Source organism: Hesperophylax consimilis, chromosome 6 (genome assembly GCF_061612785.1).
Source record: "Hesperophylax consimilis isolate HC1 chromosome 6, BYU_Hcon_1.0, whole genome shotgun sequence".
NCBI classification, from domain to species: Eukaryota; Metazoa; Arthropoda; class Insecta; order Trichoptera; family Limnephilidae; genus Hesperophylax; species Hesperophylax consimilis.
The window spans coordinates 21,487,624-21,509,746 of NC_142841.1; the positions used below are offsets into that span (position 1 = coordinate 21,487,624).

General features: G+C 32.3%; 1 protein-coding gene across 1 annotated transcript in view; it reads left to right on the forward strand.

Annotated features, from left to right (window-relative positions):
• The window catches only part of TkR86C (Tachykinin-like receptor at 86C), a 521,539-nt gene that overhangs the window by 100,385 nt on the left and 399,031 nt on the right, over positions 1 to 22,123 (forward strand). Inside the window, exon 2 of the mRNA XM_089632445.1 lies at positions 3,847 to 3,958. Coding sequence (XP_089488571.1) covers positions 3,847 to 3,958 — 112 coding nt within the window. The remainder of the gene's footprint in view (positions 1 to 3,846; positions 3,959 to 22,123) is intronic.

Consider the following 22,123-nt stretch of genomic DNA (forward strand, 5'->3'; position numbering starts at 1 on the left):
CCCTCCTTGTAGGTATCACTCTTGTTTTGTCATTTTATGGGTATTATGATTTCCGGGAAGGTATTTTTTATAACATGGATGAGTTTTTCGAAGAATGAGATGTTCCTTAGAATGTACAAGACATAATATTTCAAGTAAATTTTGAATTTAAAAACTGAGTGAAAGTGGTAAAAAACAGCCTGAAAAACTGGACTGAAAATATATATTTTTTTAAATAAACATGAATCATTTTGTAAAAAATGTCTTTACTTAGCCGTATTACAAAAATAATAGGAAAGCAATTTTCTTAAATTACTTTGTTTTACACAAAATTTCATCATATCGTACCTATAATTAAATACGCCTCCAGACGTGTTATAAGTATTCGACATGTGTGTTTTTAGCGTCTAACTTGTATTATGAAACGAAGCACTGTGCAAAGTCTGGGTAGGAACCCGACGCTTTTGTAAACTCGGCCACTAATTAAAACACCATTATTGTTTGTAGAATTATTTGATTATCGCTTAAATGTACCGTATTAACAATCAAATGCCTGTGAATAAGTTACAATCAAATATCAGTTTTATTAAACATTATTATGTGCGGTTTGTGCATGCTCGTTCAGTTACTTAGATAAAACTAAAAGCTTTTAGGGAAGCCATATATTATAAAGCCTTTATATTTACATTTAAGCTAAAAATTAAGATGCTCCCGAAATACATGTTTAAGAATGTAAATTTAAACTTCGCACGAGAAACTGTTGAGATTTTAAACCTAAAAAAAACATTTTTTTCATTAACTCATAATAATTATTATAAGGATTTAAGATTTTAAATGAACTACCGACTGATGTAAAAGAAGCTAAAAGCCTTGCTGCTTTTCATGGGTTATGTCTAAATACCATAAAGAATAAGTTTTAGATGTTTTGTAAAGTGTCCTTAATGTTATAGAAATAATTTGTTAAAAGGTTTATACTAAATATAAAATGATTTTTTTTTAACTAAATAAAAACATACAAAAAAATACAAATATTCAAATTAATATCCGCGGTGAAAACCTTTCAATATACATTGTTATCAATTTTGTTTGTGACCTCTATAGTAGAGTAGTATTATCCTTGGATCCGAGTCGAGAGGTTGCGGGTTCGAAAGCCAGGGTAACGCAGTTAAATCGGTTTGAAAAAAACGTGTTGTTTCAAAATATATATCTAATTTGCTTACGCGTGAAAGGTATATTAGAATTTTCGAAACGCTATGCGACGCGACGAGGGTCCAATATCAATAGTGGAAACGTTGCTTGAAATTGCACTAACAGCTTTGTATAGTGACTAAATTAATTGTATTTTGCTGTTAGACTCCAGAACACTTACCGATTTTAAATTCAGATTTAGGACACCATTAAGTAGATTCGTAGATTGTAAACGTGCGTAGAGCGAAGATTGATTCCCTTTAAAGCACGGGTAAGTAAGTAACTACCCTCTGTCTAATAGCTGATAACTGAAACACTGTGGTACTTAAATTAGCCACGAACCATAAGCTTTAGACAGTTAAGGAAATTTCAGATCTTGGGCAATCATAATGTGAGAAAGCAAGTTATTACAGACACTGAAGAAATAATCTGATAAACTAGAATATTTTGTGGGTATTTCCGAAGTAAGCTCAATTTTAAATAATATCTAATATTTTTCTCTTCAGGAGTAGTATGATATAATATTTATCTTCTATTTTTATAAATAAAAATGTGGTATATGTAATGCAGGCGCAAGCCAATACCTCATAATACTGAACACCTCACCTAGCTCCTTTGAGGTTTTGAATAGCGTCAGATGCCGTTTAGATCAGGGGTGGCCCTAAGTATCTACCTAATAAACTGTCTTTTAAGTATCTTAAGAGCCGGACCTGTGCAGGCGTAAACCAATACCTCATAATACCCAACACCTCACACAGCGTCTTTGAGGTTTTGAATAGCGCCAGATGCCGTTTAGATGAGGGCTGGCCCTGAGTATCTACCTATTTAAAATCAATTTAAGATGTTTAAAACTTGACAAAATTCATGATCGTAAGACGATTTCAAATATGTCTAAATAAACATTTTTTTTTTTTTTTGATCTTCGGATCTACCGGATCTGCCCTGATGATGGACACTGCAACGCTGTCCAAAACGTCGGCTAAAGAAGGAGTTAGCGCAACACGGCATAACACCCCAAAAACAATCAACAAAAATGTCTAAATAACATTCGAAGAAATACGGTTTCTGTGATCGAGGCTCGTGATTTCCTCTCCATTATATTGAATGTTGCTAGTCACAGTAGTTTTTTTAGCGTAATAGTTATCGCATTCGACCCAACGCCTAAAAGATAATATTGATGTTTTCTGCAGCAGCATAAGTATTTTATCTCTTCTTTTATAGCATTTCCAGGATTCACCTCATTCTTACGCCTGTCATGTTTTTTCTCATATCAACCCAAGAGCTTGCAATATTTTCTGAGCAACATTAATCTAATTTATCAATGTGACAGTTGGTGGCATTATACTCCAGCTCTGACGGAATTTGTGGCATGTTCTTAATTATCGTTACTTATTCTTAACCAACAGTTCTCCGTAAATCGCGAAACCGCCGCATTTGTGGTCACCCTTTGCTACTCTATTTATCTCTCCCAAGGCTTTGAATTACGTTTGAATTCCACCTGTCATCCGATAGTCGTTCCACAGTTCCTACATGCCCAGCATTATTCCACATGAGGGTGGAACTCCTTCAAGAAATGCCAACACCAACTTCAAAGGTTACAAATAATCTGACCATATTTGAAAATCTCTTTCTGCCACTACAGTAAGCGGAAAATATTGCTTTTGTTGTAATGGAGGACTTAGCCAGCCGAGGAAGTGAACACACCACGCCTGGGTGGGATCCAAACGCGATGCCAACTCAGCCAGTGACCAGTAAATTTTTTTTTTAAGTATCGCCACTTGGTTTATTCTAAGTTTTGTCATCACTTTGTATGAACAGTGTATTTAGTGTTATAATATTAGATCTGTATTGGGTAAGGCACACTACAGGAATAATTTTAAGAAAATGACCACTCATACTGAATTACCGTTTTTAAGTTTGTTTTAGTTAAGCGCACTTGAAGTGAAATGACACTAAGCTGCGCTATTATTATTAGTTTTATTTTCTTATAGATAAAAAGAGATAGAACTAAAAGAAAAGGAAATAATGACGAAATACGGTAGGTAGCGGCTAAAAATGTATCGATGGAAGTAAAGGTAGTACCTACGAATGTGAAGAATGGAACTGTCACAAGAAGGAATGAAGTATGTTGAATGCAGTAGAAATGACATGACTAAGTCATTACTGTGGGGTGAAACCATAAAGACCAAATATTACCAAGATTTAAGTGGTCCGAAAATGATGCAGAGTTGATGTAAGCATAAAATATGAAATTAAGAATGGGACTCTTAAAAAGTCGGACCATATAAAGAGCGAAAGAACAGAGACAGGAGTGTCACGTGGATCGCCGTAGAGGCGAGCTACATCCCAGGAAGAGTCAGATTAATTGAGGTCAATGAATGAGACGATGTTTGAATGTGAGTGAAGCGAAGAACATCTAACAAGGCAGAAATAGTGTGGTACTCCATTGTTACTGCTCTATCCTATCGTAAAATGGCACGAGGTTTGCTTGGTTCCGCTGTGTATTTGTTCAACAAGGAGACACGTAACATGGCTCTTCGTGCGACTGCCAATTCATTGACAATTTTTTGACGTGTTCACTGTTCATGTTTTGTTACTTTTCCAGATGGTTCAAAATTGATATACGTATAAAAATACGATAATATCAAATAACTGTTAATGTATTTTTCTTTGTTTCAGCACACAGAAGAATGCGATCAGTGACGAATTACTTTCTAGTGAACCTCAGTGTGGCGGATTTACTCATGGCCGTGCTTAACTGCCTATTCAACTTCATTTACATGTTACACAGGTAAAAATACATTTTTTATATTATTTTCTAAAAAATCGTGATGACTGCCAATTACTTAATGAAACGATATACCTACACGTTTGTCTCCGAAACAGGGTTTTGTGCAATTCCATCGCTAATTCATTATTTCTCTAAATGGTTTCTGAAAACCCGCTGCCTTATTCACAGGTGAAGTTTCGACTGTTAGTTAAATATAGACTGACATTGTAAAACCAGACATTGTATTTCACAACGTTACGACTAAATTCAAACACATGCATAGCTACAATATTACAAGCCTTTACTGAAACACTTACCCTTATATTGCGCGTTATAAATAGAAACCTCGGCGCATTTGGCCCTACATTAACTAAGTGGCTCTACCAGGGGAAAGCGCTAATTCACACGAGAACTTTATCTAACATGTGTCGTTTTATACAGTTTTAATTTAAACTTTTGGACCAAATACTCTAATTAAGAATTACGATTCGTTTCTACCAAACGGTGAGGTCCGGCATCATTTTGCACAGTATTTTCTTACTCTCCCAGCGTAACCATTTACCGAAATTTTTTGATTTTCTAAAAAGATAACCTAGATATATCTTTTATTATGCTTTTACAGTAAAAACATTAAAAAAATATATATTCAATCATATTTGTTGAACTATTTATAATAAATACTACGCTAAAATTATTCCTGACGCAAATGAACAACTTTAGTAAGTTGCGTCCCAATAGTAAATCTCAAAACACATTCATTCATGGTTCAATTCTCCATAACATTTTTTATTAATAAGGTTGTAGAATTATATTATAAAATCACAAAATCTCGACAATTACACAGATAAAGATTTGTATTTCTCATTAATTAAGAATCTCTTCTTATTATTTGCCTTGAAATATTTTATGACGAAATGCGAAAAAAAAAATTTAATCATATTTTTTGAACTTTTTATACTACTACGCTAAAATTATTTCTGACGCGAATGAAACTTTATCAAGTTGCGTCCCAATAGTAAAATCTCAAAACACATCCATTCATGGTTCGTTTCTACATAACATTTTTTATTAATACGGTTGTAGAAATATATTATAAAATCACAAAATCTCGATAATTACACAGAGAAAGATTTGTATTTCTCATTTATTGAATCTCTTCACATTATTTGCCTTTGAATATATCATGACGAAATGCGAAAAATTTAGATTTTCATCAACAATCCGGACGTGTTCCCACGTCGTTTATATGTTTGTAATTAACTAAAAGTTTTTAAAGAAATATATTAATTCCTGTCTTTAATCTTATAACCAATAATTTTTAGAGATTCTTAATAAATTAGCATTTTTCTCTGTGTAGGTAGATTGGATTTGTAATTAAACTTTATTAGCACAAAAGTTTGAAGGATCCGGAAAGTTTTTGTTAAACTTGTTTATGGTCTCAGTATACCGCGTGCAAACGTAGAATAAATTTACCTAACTTGGTAATTTGAACGATCAAAGCCATTTAAACTTCTAAACTTTTAACTGAAATTGGCTTGGTGGTATCGTGTATGTGAGAATATATCAAAATAAAGTTTAATGGTTAAACACGCGCATCGTTAAGTACTAGTTAAAAGTTTTCAGATTTTGATTCTTGTTCCTGCATGTTACATTATTATAATAGCATCAGTCCACGTACTTATTTTGGTTGTAAGTGTGGGATGTTAAATAATTCTGCGTAATGTAAAACTGTAACTGATAAATTCATGCGAGGATAAAATTGGTATGTTATTTTATTTTTTTATTCTTTATTTGAAATATGTATTTCTATTGACAGACCAAAATTTAATTTGAATCATGAATACTTTTAAAATGTGATTTCTAAATCGTACCTACCTTCCGTGGGTGAGTTTTGAAAATTGCTAAAAATTACTTATTTCTAAATATTCAACGAAATATGATGGAAAGCAATTTTATAAGTTCAAAAAATTTTAAAGGGTGTAAACTTTCAAAACTTATTACGTACAAAAGTATCTTTCCCTTGTTAAATGATACAAATTTAGCAGTCATAGCAAATATATAAAGTAGTGAAAATTATTGATATTTAAGGTTTATAAGTTGAAATTTTTCTAGCGGTATTTAAGGAAGTGCCATTACAAAAAAAAATGCAAACCTACCGACCATCTACAATTTGTTTCATTTTGAAAATGTTATCATATCGAACAACACCTGTAAAACAACTTTATATTGATAGTAACAAAATTTAAAAAAACGAGGAAATAAATTTGTTCAGACAAATTTTTGAACAATATTCCACATACCCGTCTCATTTTGAGCATTAAGATTGTAACACATATGTTATACATATCTCCAACGTTGCGCTTCAATAGTACATGCACGCGCGTAAGTGAAGCTAGTAGTAATGAAATCGGTAAAACCAAATTTTATTTTTTTGTCCAACCTTATTTTTTTTCTGCTATATTAAAAAACAACCTTTCCTTTACCTGTGTTATATTTTTTTTCCTTTGATGGGCAATGTACCACCACCTTTTGGACTGCGCAGTGTGGCCTGGCCAGGCCATATAAGAAGTGTGGGCTATGAAACTAATTTAATATGAAGGCAGGTGTGCAAATACTGAGTATAAACGTATCCATTTGCTGTATATATGTTGTATATGTGTATATGACGGGACAAACACAAAGTTTGCGCGTACAGTACCAAGAATGGCAAGTCCTTTTTCCACCAGATTTCTGGCCAATTCTAGTCACATAAGTGACATAAAAAAGTTCAGCTGGTATAGCGATAATTGTTAACTAAATCCAACACTACTCGTTTACCTTAATTCGCTTCTCAATCAGCATTTTGAAGTTTTTCTGTGTAAATTAGACCTCTGAGCGGGTCGTTGATATCCGAATCGCAGACTTACATTGACAAACTGATTGCCATGTTTCATCTTCAAATATTAAGACTGTATCATATTAAAGTATGCCACCGCCTGTCCAGGCCATGTAGCACAGTGCTTTTTTTTAATTTTTTGACTATCTGACTTTTACTATCTCAACACAAACTCACCGGCAAAGCTCGCTGAGTTGTAAAGTATATTGATACCCCTTGTCAAAAACAACTTTAAAAAAAATCTCTTTTTGAAATCAAAATGGCCTGGCCAGGACGCATTACCCATCGGAGGGTTAAGGAATATTCTAGATCAAAATGTTTTCCCCTTTATTTTTTTCGTAAACTTATTAAAAAAATACAATATCCACCGACCGAGGATTAAAGTAAAGATTTAAAAAAAATTCGTTGAACATAAATAAATTGTTAGTGTTAAAATATAATCAAAACAGAAAAAATACCGTTTCAAATATGTAGAATATTTTTTCGAGCCCCTAAAAGCTCCCTAAAACCACGAAACCATGATACGTTTTGCAAACCACACACAAATATTTAATAGGACTGGTTAATGGAAACCAAAGCGGTATATTTTGGTTAGTATTATTTCGCGTTGGCATGGAGATAAATGAGTATTGCTAATTTATTAAAAATCTCTTAAAACTTTTTTTTATGTGACACCTAACTAGAGCGCTCCTATCTGAACAGTGTAAAAGCAGGGGAGCTATGTCGCCACTTGGTTGGGCAGCATTTTGATGTGGGTTAAGATAAGGGCTGTAGGAAGAGATTTACTCTATTGAAATACCGTCTGTGTATTACAGATGGCAATCGGCTTGAAACAATGTGTTAGGTTCCCTCAAACAGTTCTCCAACTCGTCGTGGAAGGAGGTTATAAATAATTGGTTCTTTGTGATAAATCATGAATTTATTAATACTTCGCGTATTGCAATGGTGACTTGATAGTCGAAGTTTGTCTGGAAGCATTCTCACTGGCCCTGGCGACTACTGGACACTATCTGCCATCTTACGGACTTCCAAGCAAGCTCTTTGCACTGCCTTCTATGAGTGCATATGTGAAACTCTTAACTAACTCACTTCTCAATACAATGGATTATCAATCAAACGGACCACCCTCTTTTGCACAAAATCAAGTAAGTTTAACAAGTATTGTGGGGGTCTAACCCAGGGTTGGCTCCCAAATTTAATTGTTGAGCGTTCTTTGAGATTTAAGATTTTTTTGGATTTAGATTAACAGAGTTAACAACTGGCTACTATTGAAGAATCTATTAGCCCTACACAAAACGCCCAGTTTCTTGGAAGCCAGATTTACTCGTGCTTTTATGGAACCCCGATATTTGAGCTATTGTGATATCCTAAACTTGCTCCAAGCAGTTCAATGGCGTTTTTATTGGGGAGTGTGTATTCATCGAATTGCGTCAGATAGCCATTGATTTCCCTCTTTGCCGAAATAAGACACGCTTGGGTTTTTGAGATGTTGAAACTGACCAGGTTGGCCTTACCCCAGATACGAACCTTGTGATGAAAGGCTTAAATCACAGTTAAAAACAAATAAACCATAGCTGCTAAAAATATACAAATTATTTATGAAAACCGTCATTCTAGCGACATCTGTTGATTTAAAAAATTGATTCAGTTTGTTTGCAGTAGGCATCTGTAAGAGTTGGAATTATATCGAGGTTCTAGGAAGAAAGCAGAGAGGTCGTAAAATCGTCTAGAACGACTAGGATTCCCCTTGTCTAGGCCTAAAAATAAACATTGAATTTTGTCAACCAATAGATCTGAACAAAAAGCTATAAAATTTTGAGTAACCAATCAGTGAACGGAAAGGCGTGTGTCTACGGAAGACAAAGAAATGAACTTTGGACTCGGCGATAAAAAAAGATAAGTAATGGCTTCTTCGTTCCCACAAAAATTAGAGGTAAACGCACTATAGAGTAAACATCGACGTTCAAGGGCACAAATCCTGGGAATGTTTAGAAAAACCGATACATTTATGAGATAGCGAACCATAGAAATCGAGTGCTTTGAAGTTTTTACAAGTTGAAAAACACACACGCGAAAATGCAATGGAAAAATTATAAACGTGATAGTATAAAAGAAGGACGGTAAAACGAAGGAAAGTTGCTGGCAGAATTTTCAACTGTAGTGCAATTATTTATGATAGAGATAGGGTGTCAAGTTCGATAAAAATCGTACTAAAGAGAGGTGAGAGTGTTGGAAACAATAGAAACTAATCGTTATCAATTTAAGATGAAGCGGACATATTGGTAAATCAATTTTGAATGAGAATCTCGCGAAAAAATAGACATTTTAGAAAAGTGTAGCGACTGAACGGAGGGATAATACAGAGATTTTGAGCTGCTACAAAGGTCCTAGGGACATGAAAATAGGGTACCATAGGAAGGCAATACAGCTAAACATATAGCGATAGATTAAATTCAGGAAACGTAGGCATTTTACATGATTATCAGGGTAGATAGATATTAGAGTTACACAAGACTGCAGAAGAAGTGACATGAGATAAAAGGTTGACAGTCTCATGTGTATTTTAGAGGATAAACAATCGAAATTCGAACATGATTTTTGTTTACGTTAAGGTGATAATCCATTAGAAAAGCGATTAAGTTTAACGTAGGGCTTATGATATGTTTATATAAAGCAAAAGATATTAAAATTAATAGGTTTGAAATTAAATGAAACTTACGAGTGTAGTACCAAAATCTGAGGCGTAAACAAGTGTCAATGCGTATGTTTTATGTGAAAACTTGTATGAGAGAGATAGAAAATTAGGCGGAGATTGAATAAAACAATAAAAATGACAGATATCCCAGGGTCAAATTAGGTATATCTCCCATAGAAGTGTGGAAAATTATATATTAATTAATAATAAATGAAGTATGAAATTTTCCTGGAGACCACACACATCGGGAAAAGTGAAGAAAAGATAAAGGAAAGGGTAGAGAACGGGGATAAGGAATGATCCAAGTGGAGAAAAACGATACAATTCTAAGTTATCCGTGAAATTAATAAATACGGCTTGGAATATAATTAGTTATAGAGTTATGAGAAATAACATAAGAATAAAGAAGAAATTTGTGTAGAAAAACGTCTGAATAAAGAAAATTCAAGAAGAAAAAGGGAAAACTCAAGTCTGCGGCATAAAGAGAGAAAGTACTGGTGAAAATGGAAAAGCTCACATAGGTGACAATAAAATTAAGTAGAATTTAGACATATCAAAATTCAAAAATGCATAGTAAAGATTTCGACATCTATTTAATCATTTTTCGCACGAGATGCATAAAATTGAGATCTATACATATGTTACTGAGGACGGACCTATCGCGAATTGAGAAAAAAAAGGAACGCAAAATCATGATATTTTAACTACATTTTGTATGAACCATGGAACAAAGGAAGCCTGGGCAAAGAACGCAGGCTTACCCGATTCGGACCCTATCGAGTTAGCGACGTGAGAGAAAAACTAACCGCCGCCCAGAGCCGGAAAACAGAAGATCGTATGTAGGCACAATCGAAATTAGGGGAAGGTGTGTTCGGATTTATGAGTTGATAAAAGATAGAATTGATTATCAAAGGAAATTCAGATACGTCTTTTGGAACCTGAGAGGGGTATAAAATAAGGTACACACCAGTTTTGGGACAGTCAGTCGAGGTTTTTTGAAAAGGTGAATACGCCGCAGTACTACGTTTCTTGGTAAAAATTAACAGTGAAAAATCTCTGAGTGTTAAATTTTAAGTAAGTCCCTGGACTTACTTAAAATTTCGGGAAAAGTACATGTACTAAAATCAGTGAAATTTTAATAAGTCAGTTTAATTTAATCAAACAGTGTTAATAAATAGATAGATTTTAAACTCAGTGCTTAAAAGTGTAAAGTGAAAAGTGCAACAAAGTTACTAGTGAATTGTTTAAATTTTAAAATAATTATTTCATTCAAAGCGAAAAAAAAAATTCAAATTCAATTGAGAGTTTTATCGTTAATCTAGAGTGAATGTGTTCGCGAATTAATATTTTAAAATAGATTATAATTTTGTTTAAAAATATTAATAGTAAATACTTTAATCTTATTTTAAAAGAAACACAAAAACAAAAAAGGATTCAATAATAATAAACGCTCAAACCTTTGTTCAAAAAGAAACAGTTCAAAAAAAAAAAAAATTAATTGTGGATAGGTTAAAATATTGATGAAACCAGTGCAATTTAAAAGAAAGTTTTAACAGATATTTAATTTATTCAGAATCGAAATAATTAAAAGTTTGCGCAATTCGGAATGAATTTTCTTATAAATTTTTATAAAAAAATTAAAAAGGACTGAAAATAACAAAAATAGTTCGACCTAAATAATTTATAATTTTCCGGCACATCTATATCACAAAATATTAAATATCAGCTAATTTATATGAATCAGGCAAGAATACAATATTAAATAGGAATAGGTAGTCAAAAAGATTTATTTTGAAATTAATTGAAAAATACAGTTAATTAGGTAGGTTTTCTTTGGCAAGATTTGTTGTGTAGATCCGAACCGGAAAAATTTTTGAAGGGGGTGAGTTTTCTTTTTATAAATAATTTTCAGGCCCAAGGAGTGAGGAGGTACAGCTGATTATGGTATATCAATTAAATTATTAAAAACAACAAAACAAAGAACTACACATTATTCTATGAATATTATGTATTTATCTATAAAATTATAAAATAATATATTGTATATAAAGAATATATATATGAGTAATGTATTTATATATATATATGTATTTTATTTATTAATCGAAGCATCGAAATGGTAGCGATTTTTAATACCTACCCGAGGACATATCTATATTATTGAAAAAAAGAAAATATATATTTATTAATATTCAAGACTATGTAGAATCATATATTTTATATTTATTTATTAATATATGTACTCTTATTTAACATATTTCGACAATCGAGATATGTGTACTTAAATTTATATTTATATTTATTCTTCATTTAACCTCTAGTAAATTGACTAAATTCGGAAAATGAAATAAATAGTTTAACTTCAAAAAAGGAATTAAAAATATTTTAATTAACTATGCACAATAAAAGGTAACATAACTGAATTACAAGGAGAGGTAGAAATATTTCTTAAATAAACAATCTCACATCTGGGTTAGTGTGTCAAAGAAGGTGTTTACATTATTCGATATGTTTATAAATATAACGTACACTGGAGAATTGGGTCAGTTACATGGTTTGAAATCGACCTTGGCCGCAACTAGATAATTACCAGGATGTCATTGTACAATGTGCAGCGATTTTGCGTATTCACAAATACCTATCACTCACAAACGACAATTGAAAATCACGGGTTTGCAAGATTTATATCGAAATATTATACGAAACATTTGAGTATTATTGATGGAGTGTTCGCATAGATCCCATCAGTTGCCTGATACAGTTGAGAGTCGTGTACCCTCTTATGTGGCAATCAATTACATGAAATAGTTGAAAAATCACGGGATAGGATGAACTAAATTTAATGTTGAACCCTGGAGAAAAATTTAAAATAAATACAGTTCATCAAATAGGAGGCAGTGGTCGCTCCTATAACAAGACCATTAACCAAACAAAATAGAGATGACGATTCTCTTAAATAAAAACGTCAAAACCAAACAAAAAGCCTGGAGTTTGATAGCTCTCCAAAACAAACTATCGATAAGATCTTATTTTACTAGTATTTATTAGTATCACCTTATTATTACGTATTTATTCGGTTACCAAACCTAGAGCTTCGCAGAGTTCTTGGCACGAGATCCGAGCTTGGGATGCGAGGCAAGTAGCCTTGTATTGCAAGTTATAAGCCTTTCCCAAACTGTATGTATACATATATTTATTCGTATGTACTGTTTACTGGAGAATGCGGACCTGCATACAGCTTGCATTTTAGGTCTTCTGGACCACTCTCGCATTTTCTCTTAAACGTGGAATGAGGATTCACGACCCGTAAGTCCACACCAACCGTGAGTATATGATTGTATATAGAACGAAACCGGTTCGCCCTAAGTAAATTGTAGTCCAAGGAGGGGTTGGAATTTGGGGGTTTCGGGACTCGAGAAGAGACTTGAAGGCAGTGCATGATGACGATAGAAGGTTCTTTGGGACGCGGTAACTGAGGTACCAATCAATGAACCGTGTCAAAAGATTGTGCGAATTTCTCGTTGATTCTCGATCATCTCGTTTACTTGCAGGAGGATAGGAGCCAAATTATGCCAGCAAAGGGCTATTCCGAGTTCGTCAAATATGCAATTAACTAATTACATTAACCTACTAAATCAATCGTTGCATGTACCTTATAGCAGCAGAATCATAAAGGAGTGGCGCCAAACAGACACAAGAGTTTACTTAAATCAAATTTACTAACAATTAACCATTTGAGTTATATTTAATCACCTGTTCAAATAAACATGTATAATATCTTTTACCAGCGATTAACTACGACTTTGTTAGGGTGCAGGGAATCAGAATAGTTACAATAGGAAAGCTAGCTCATTCAGAAAAATCATTTAAGTCTAGGTTTGCAATGGAAAGACCAATTCGAAACTCAACGCCTTGATCAAAACTAAGAGGGTTACCACAAAATGAAAGTAATTAAAATCCTATATCATAAATCAAAAAATTACACAACGTTTGATGGAATTTAATTACAATATAAATACGAAAATATTTGCGTTCAAGCTCGTAAATAACGTATTAATTAGTTAAGTACATATGCCTATAAAGATGTATAGTACAAGAGAGCTTTAAGTAGCTTCCTGTAGATATCAAAGAAATTAAGGGTCCAATTTTCATGGAGGCTTATGTTTTGTAGGGGAGGAATTTTCCATCCCTGCGAACACATATGCAAAGCCTTAGAGAAAAAAAATTAAATATCCGTCATAGCCAAGAGAGAAAAAAATTTTATATTGTTTTAAACAAATAAAAGAATGGCGAAAAGATCGAGAATATTACAACCTTCTCGAAGTGGTGGTCAATTCGTGGAAAGGAGTAGTCAAAAAAAATAACTCTCGCGATCGGTGCTGTCGTCAGCGTAGCAATGAATTGGTGCACATTCAACGAGATCGTTGATGTGGAACAAAACAGCAGGTTTGTGTATAAATGGGCGTATCTGTTTTGTATCTCGTCTTTATCGTTACTTCTCTGATAGGAAATATAATACAGTATAAATTCTACCCTTAAGAGCATATTATTTGACTACCCTTCAAATATAAATTTACTTGGATTGCTAGGAGGCTAGGATTAGAAGGAGGCAATTACTCGTATTATAACTGAACAAATTCTACACCTTTCTCCTTTCTCCGTCGAAAAAAATCTGATCCCATTTGTTTCTTTAAAATTATCAACAATTTTATTGACTCACCTACATTACTTGAACTCATCTCATGCAATATACCTTCTCGTAGACTCAGAAATAAAGAACTGCTCTTCCTCAATCAACACTCAACTACTTATGCTTATAATTCACCATTGTCCAGAATATGTAGAATGGTCAACTTACGTCAAGACTTTGTTTTTTTTTTGGTATAAATCAAAATGTTTTTTGTCGCTCACTATGCAATTGAGAATATTTGTTGTCATTTTATTTTAAGCAATGTCTTGACTCGACTTGACAATTCTATTTCATTTCTATTTTATTATGTTTACCCTCTTTGTCTCTGCTTTTATATACTATCCTTTACTCTTGAATTGTACATTGTCTCAAATCTCGTGTCGCTTTGTAATATATTAGTAGTTAATTAATTAATAAATAAATTCTATTTACGTTCGTTTGCTGTTTTACAAGCTCATAAGGTCTCTTTAATTACTTACGCAATTCTAATTGCTTATGTTTTAATTTATGTCTTACGCAAGAAGTTATATTATATTAAAGTCAAAAAGCGTTAATTATACAAATATCTAAATAATATTCCGTGCGGGTGTAGGTAAAATCTAATTTGACTTTTATGTCTCACGTGCTTTTGTACTACAGTTGCTGTCAATAACCTATTTACTTCAAGGCGTAAGGCAAATCACAGATGTCTCTACCTTGGCTTTATCTTTCTCCATTCCGCCGTTATTAAATTTCGTCGTTCCACTTACGCGTAATTTACTCTGCTCATCGACGAAATGTCAGCCATTTCAGTCCTGCCCTTTGATTTCTAAATCGATTTTGCGACACTTCGTTACCTTTGAGTATTAAAAACATTGGGTACATCTTCATGGAGGTGAGCTCAAAGACAGTGTTTATAGAACCACTCTAGGCAGTGATTCTTGATTGGTTTACATTGAGTAAATCTCCGTGAAAAGTGAGCCCAAAGACAAAGTATATGAAACCACTCTAGGCAGTGATGGCTGATTGGTAGGATACTTTGAGTACATCTCCATTGAAGTTGAACCCAAAACAATATACGTAGAATCACTCTAGGCATTGATTGTTTATTTGTAAGATACATTTGGTAAATCTGCATGGAAAGTGAGCCCAAAGACAATGTTTATGGAACTACTATAGGCAGTGATTGCTGATTTGGTATGACATTGGGTACATCTCCATGGAAGGGGAGCCCGCTCGAGTATGCGGAACTGCTCGAGGCAGGAATTGTTGATTGGGGTGACCGAATAAATCATCACAATAATAATTCATCACATCTTTAAAAAGTTTTATAAAGTGATAGAAAGTGGTGAAACAAAAACTTTTTTAACTGAGTTAAGTAGGTTAGGTTAGGTTAAATAAAAATTTCCCTCGTTTCTAATGACTTTATATAACTTTTTAAAAGTGTGTTGAATTTTCACTGTGTTGAGTAATCATGAAACCGTTGATTGGAAGGGTACATCAATGTAATATAATACAATATATATTTGGAACCATTCTAAGAAGTGATTATTGATTGGTAGGATTCAATCATATAGAAAACGTCAGATGCGCTTTCAGGTAGACGCTGAAAGTCTATTGCCTTTTCTGAAGGTGTTTAGTAGGTACTGTTGTTTTCATGTATGATCATTATACCCTTGCAGAATGTAAAGGAGATGGATGAATTCTTTTTGTATCAGTCAAAAAGCCAATGTTTAATGTTTAACCCCCATTTAACCAAAATTCGAAATCTGAGACCATATAATGCTTATTATAATCTACTAGTTTTTTATATTTCTTCATGATTGAGTACATTACTTCGAATTGAACAGAGCGTTTAAATTATTATTGCACAAAAAAAAACAAATACGACTCCTTAAGGCTTGTTACATTTATTATAAAAAATGCTCTCTACATTTTTTAAGACTTTTTTTAAATTTGGAAATTGAATTTATTGATAACTCAGAGAATACCACCCTATTTCAGTTGTTAGGTCTATTATAATAGTTCCAGAGTATTTGCTTTAAATATTAATCGAAAGGTACATTAAAGCCTAGCCATGAATAGTAACCAACCAAGAAGATAATTTATTAACATGATTCTTACCTATGTTGACGGTTCTAGGAACTAGGGATCAAATTCTTGTAAAGTAATTAAGACTTCCACGTATAAAACGAAGATTAATAATAATTATTTAAAAATTCAACTCTCCTACCTTAACATATTTCTGTAGAGGTACAGTAAGACGAGGTTAAACTAATCTTTTTTCTGCTAAAAAATAGAAACATCTTTAATTTATATATTTTTTATAAATAGGTACTAGGTCTTTCTGAATCAGTTCCTAAATAATGAAAATGGTATTTTGCAACACAAAATTTTGAAAATAATTCCAAGACTATGCTATTTTTTTAAAGATAAACTTATGTTTACAGTACAAGGTTTTTATGCAAAGCACAAAGGATAATAAAATATTTTAAGCAATAATTATTGGCTTATAACTAGAGATGGCAATATTTAGCATTCATTTTCAGATTTTTTAGCATTAACAATTGGAAATTTAGCGTTTTATAGCATTTTGAGGCATAATTTAGCGTTTTGTAGTAAAATAGAAAAACATGTATTTCCTGAATGTTTTTAGCGCATATTTTAAGTATTTTTGGTAAAATATATGTTTAACCTTCATTTGCAAGTATTTACATGTGAAAGATTATAAATAATTAATTTTAATATTAAATTAATAAGGAAAGAAACTCTAAGTACGGGTCGAACACAAACACAACAAATTCAGATTGCGATTAACATCAATAGGCGTATTTTATTTCGCACAATTTGTGTAATGTCAAAAAGCAATTTTAGCCTACAGCACAAAAATATTAAATATTTACACATAAAATAGTAACAAAATTATAAAAAATCGTAATGTAAATATCGATTTTTTGAAATTCTCACTTATTATTTTAATACCCGGTATTTTCGGGAAATTCGCGCATATTTTGCTAAATAGAATAATTTAGCTGAAATACGGCTAAAATCACGTTTTTCGCGTTAATTCGCGAAATAGAAATCACTGGAAACACTTTCAAATGCCTTGAAACGCAAAGAAAACTTATAAATGCCCTATTTTCGAAACATAAATATTTTTTCTCGTTTTTAGTTAAAACGAAATTTTGCCATCTTTACTTATAACTTATAAATTGAAAAAATAAATGACGCGGACGGGAATCGAACACACAGCCTTTTGATTGCCGGTCAGGTGCACTAGCGGCTATGCTACGTCAGCTTATTTTTAAACCGCTAAATAATTCAATAAATATTTATTTAACAATTTAATTTTTCTCGCAAGATTTTTAAAATTATATTTTGTTTTACATTAATAATTATTGCTTATAAAGCTATAATTATTAGCGTAAAACAAGCTTTTAAACAATCTTGTCAAATTCAAATGCATAGTATAAAACTCATGCTAGTATAAGCGCCTGCTCGCGTCAAGGCAAGAAAAACGGCAAGAAAAACACGTACAACTAAAAAATAAAATTAAAATATTTTGTCACATCAGAAAGATATATAACGTTAAGAAGTAAGAAAAATAGACACGCACTTCTTTTGGCTTCGAACTGCTTACGTTAGAAATACGAGTGTGTTTTCACCAGTTTACGGGGTGGAAAATGCCATCATGATAGCCGTCCTCCAAAAATAGAGAGAACAAGAAGGTTTTGTTGTTTTTTTGTTTCCAGTATCCGTTCTTTCTCAAAATGAGTTTGTGGAAATTGTATCGTTTTCCAAGGTCATGGAAATATTTTATTTCTGAAAAGTGTAATAAAATTCAGCCTACATTATAAATGAGCTCCGGTGAATTTTAAGATAAGTCTAATATTATGCTAACTTTCAGGGATATAAAAAGTTAAGGTGCCCATTAGATGTTTTCTGGAATAAGTTTAGTACCGTATGCTAATGCTGAATGGGAAAAAAGTTTTAAAAACATATTTTATTTAGGCGTCTTTTTAAGAAATTCGTAAATTTTTAAAATATGTTTATATACAGGGTGTCAAGGGACATGCTTGACTTACTTTAACAAGTGATTACTGACATTATTTGGAGTTATGTTACTGAAATTTTGGTTCCGGTTCTTGGTTCTCCTTTTTCGTATTTTTTTTTCTATAAAAAAAAACAACGACAGAAGAACCCCTTACTCTGACCCGAACTGTCCAATACCTATGGATTTTTTATGGTGTTATGCTATTTTCGTTTTATGTCCCGTATAGTAATTTAATATCAATAAAAAATTTGGATGTGTATGTTCTGTAGTGTTCTGTTTATTTTTATTTTTTTTAATCAATAAGGAAATCTATAATTAGTTTTATTTTACTAAATAACACTTATGTACAACTGATTGAATGTAAACTGTCGATTTCCGAAAAATGAATAAATAAATGAATAAATAAACTCCTAATTAAAATTAATGATTACTATTATAGATGAATAAAATCATTTTTGTTATTTGTTTTTGGGGTGTTATGCCGTGTTGCGCTAACTCCTTCTTTAGCCAACGTTTCGGACACATAACACATCTGCCCTGATGATGGACACTGCAATGCTTTCCGAAACGTTAAGTAAAGAAGGAGTTAGCGCAACACGGCATAACACCCCAAAAACAAATAGCAAAAATACTTTTGGCCGTGAAAATCTTAAATCATATTTGAATAAAATCATGTTTGACAAGACAAGATTCGTATGCATATTATTAGATGCCGCTTTGTACCTATATTTAATAACTAAAAGCTAATGAAAATATCTGGATTCATTTCATAAGGATTGTTTTGTAATATTTTTTTTGTGTTTAATGCTCTGATTATAATTTTAATTTCTATTAATAAGAAGTAGGTATTAAAATTCCTGAAATATTAAATTGTGACAAGAGAAAATTGGCAGTAATGACGTGTTTTGGATAATATTTTATTTCCTTTTGAAAATGTTTATTATTATTTTTATTCAGCCTTCTGGCTCTTTGATAACATTCTGCAAAGCTTATTTTCAGAGAACGAAGTTCACTGGACTTTACGTTTAGTTTAGTTCCATGCTATAGAATTGTTAGTAACCTCCAATGTATATAAATGTGACCGCACTCTGAATGTTGATAATATTTTATTCAATCTAATTTAGTTGAAATTTCATTGAATATTTTTTTTTAAATATTTTTAAATAAAGATAATATTGAATTCTTGACTGTCCAATTGCGAAGGTTTCCCGTTTCAGGACAATCAAATTAATAGGTTTAGTTCTTATGAAGTCGCTAATGTAAAGATTAATTAGGTAAGCATCTTATTTTTTTCATTATTTTTATGATTTGTAATAATATATGTGTAAAAATGTTTATTTTAAATAGTACATATTATTTGAGTTTGTGAATTGTGGTGAGAATTTTAGATCTAGAGTTCAAAAATATTAAATAATTATATGAACGTACTAAACATTTGTTGTATATCTGTGGGCTAGACCCTCCCTAAGTCGAGAAGCCATTTGTTAACCGATTTTCGCAGAATGCATACACTTTTCAATTTCCATGTATCGAGTATGAGGTTAAACATTTTTGGTCCTAAGTACGAGTATTCTTTATGAACAAGGGATGTCTTAGTAGTACGTGGAACTACTGTATTCCTCCCCGAATGACGGGTGTCGTGAAAATGGTCGATGGAAGGGTAGTAATGACGATGTTTTTGCATACGTAATATAATTTTTCTTATGTATAGTTAGTTACCTTACATCAAGAACTCGTATCTCTGTCTGGGGGACCTAAATTTTTTTAAGGATGACCCATAAAATTGATTATCAAGGTTTTGCTAAGGGATTTAGTATTGTTTTGGTAGATCCGCCCCAACCAAAGTATACATATTCTTGTAAAGAGTTACACGTAGCTTAGTATATTTGTTTCAGATCTTTTACGCAGAGAATATTTCTAATGGCCATGAATAGACGAATAAGTTTTCTGATCTTTGTGGAAATTGAGTCTATATGTTCGTTTTTATATTATCAACACATTCTTAGTTATTACATTAACAAGTAGTTAGGTAATTGCAATATTGTGTAATAATGTTGTTCAAGTAATGGGTTTAAGTCCTAGATGTGACCGTATCTTTTTCTATTCAAATTTTCGTTCTATAATTAAGTATTATTGTACTAGACGACTTTTTCACCGCCAAACTACTATTTTGATCTGAAAACGTCTTGAAAATCAATGCTGGGTTTGGAGGAGGGGCAATCACGCCTAAATTAATGACAGTTTCTGTCGAGGTAATTTTAAACTTTAATAACTAAGCTAAAAATAAATATTGGGCGATAGCGCCTAAATTAATGACAGTTTCTGTTGAGGTAATTTTAAACTTCAATAACTCTGCTAAAAATAAACATTGGTCTCATTTTAAAGTAAAAGGATACAAATTTATGCAACAATTTTAATCGCACGTTACGTGATAGATGGCACAATACTGGTGATTATTGATGATTATAATTTATAATAGTGATTAGAACGCGTACTCTCCGTTAATCCAGAAATAAAGTATTGGAATCTTTAACTCCTATACCGGGGTTTATTAAATATAAGCCTCTACATGCTTTTATGGCTCGTGAATACTGGGCTTAATATACATTATTTTATATGGTCATTACCCATAAAATTTGTACCATTACGATGTAACGTTACCTTTTTATGTTAAATATTTTTTTGCAATCATGTGTAACAGTTATTGAAGGTATTGTATAAGAGAGAGTTAAATAAGTCACTTGTAAATTTATATTGGTAATAAAACTCAACCTTATATTGAAGGCTCGTTTTGTACTAAGATTTATTTTATTATTCTTCTATCGCATGGAGAAAATGCTGGGTGAATTTTATTGGATTCCTAGAATTGGAACCGATAGGTAGCACACTAAAAAAAATATTTTCTTCTCCAAGATATTTGTCATGAACTATTTAAAACGACTTGACGTATTTATAAAACAACGCGTAGGCGAGAATCTCTGAAAGTAGTAAGAAAGTGTATTAAAATTCGCCAAAATCAAAAAGTAAGAGATAATCCAAGTGAACTAAATATTTCTCTGCAGTTAGCTGTGATATGTTGCATGCAGACTCGTCTTTACGTGTTCCGACTTTATCACAACTTTTAACTGGCTTTTCCGAGCTTTTCCCAAGCTTTCCCTTTGCGATGGGGCATTCTCCGTCAATCCTGTGCAGTGTGATTCATGCACACCCGTGCTGCCAGTTCTTATTACAAACTACTGAAACTACACCCGCATTTGTGTAAAATCTGCACCTTTTGAACAGCTTGCGGGGAATGTACTGGAAGAGTTAGCCACGCTTTTCACTCATGTCAAAATGACGTTAACATGTTCACTTCACGGTGTGTAACATTTCCTTGAACCATAATTTTAAAACAGATGTCAGGTTAACTTCATTTCAGAGAAAGGTTGTAAAAATATGCTCAAACGGAACGAATTATATTTGCCAAAGATTCCTACATAGTAATATTCAAGCAGATATTTGCAATATCCACTTAGTTCTAATTATAATTATCCATCTCCATAATACTTAAGTTTATAATGGGTAGTAATTTCATAATGTTTCTTTACAGGTAGATTGTGAGATTTTACAAAGGTAGGTACCCACTGCCCTGTCCACGTTGGAATCATCTTTGTATTAACATTAAATTTACTTGTTGACTTGTGGCTGAGCTCATGTTTGATAATGGCTTTGAAGGGTTAACCCATTTTAATAATAACGTAATAAAATAAAATATTGATAACAATATGTAATCATCATTAATGTGTTCTCTTGGTTGGTGTTTTTATATAAGTTTTAGCAAACACTCGTCGACGTTGACTTCTCTTAAAAACCGTCAAAAAGTAAAAAACACTCTTTGTAAACAAGGCACGAAA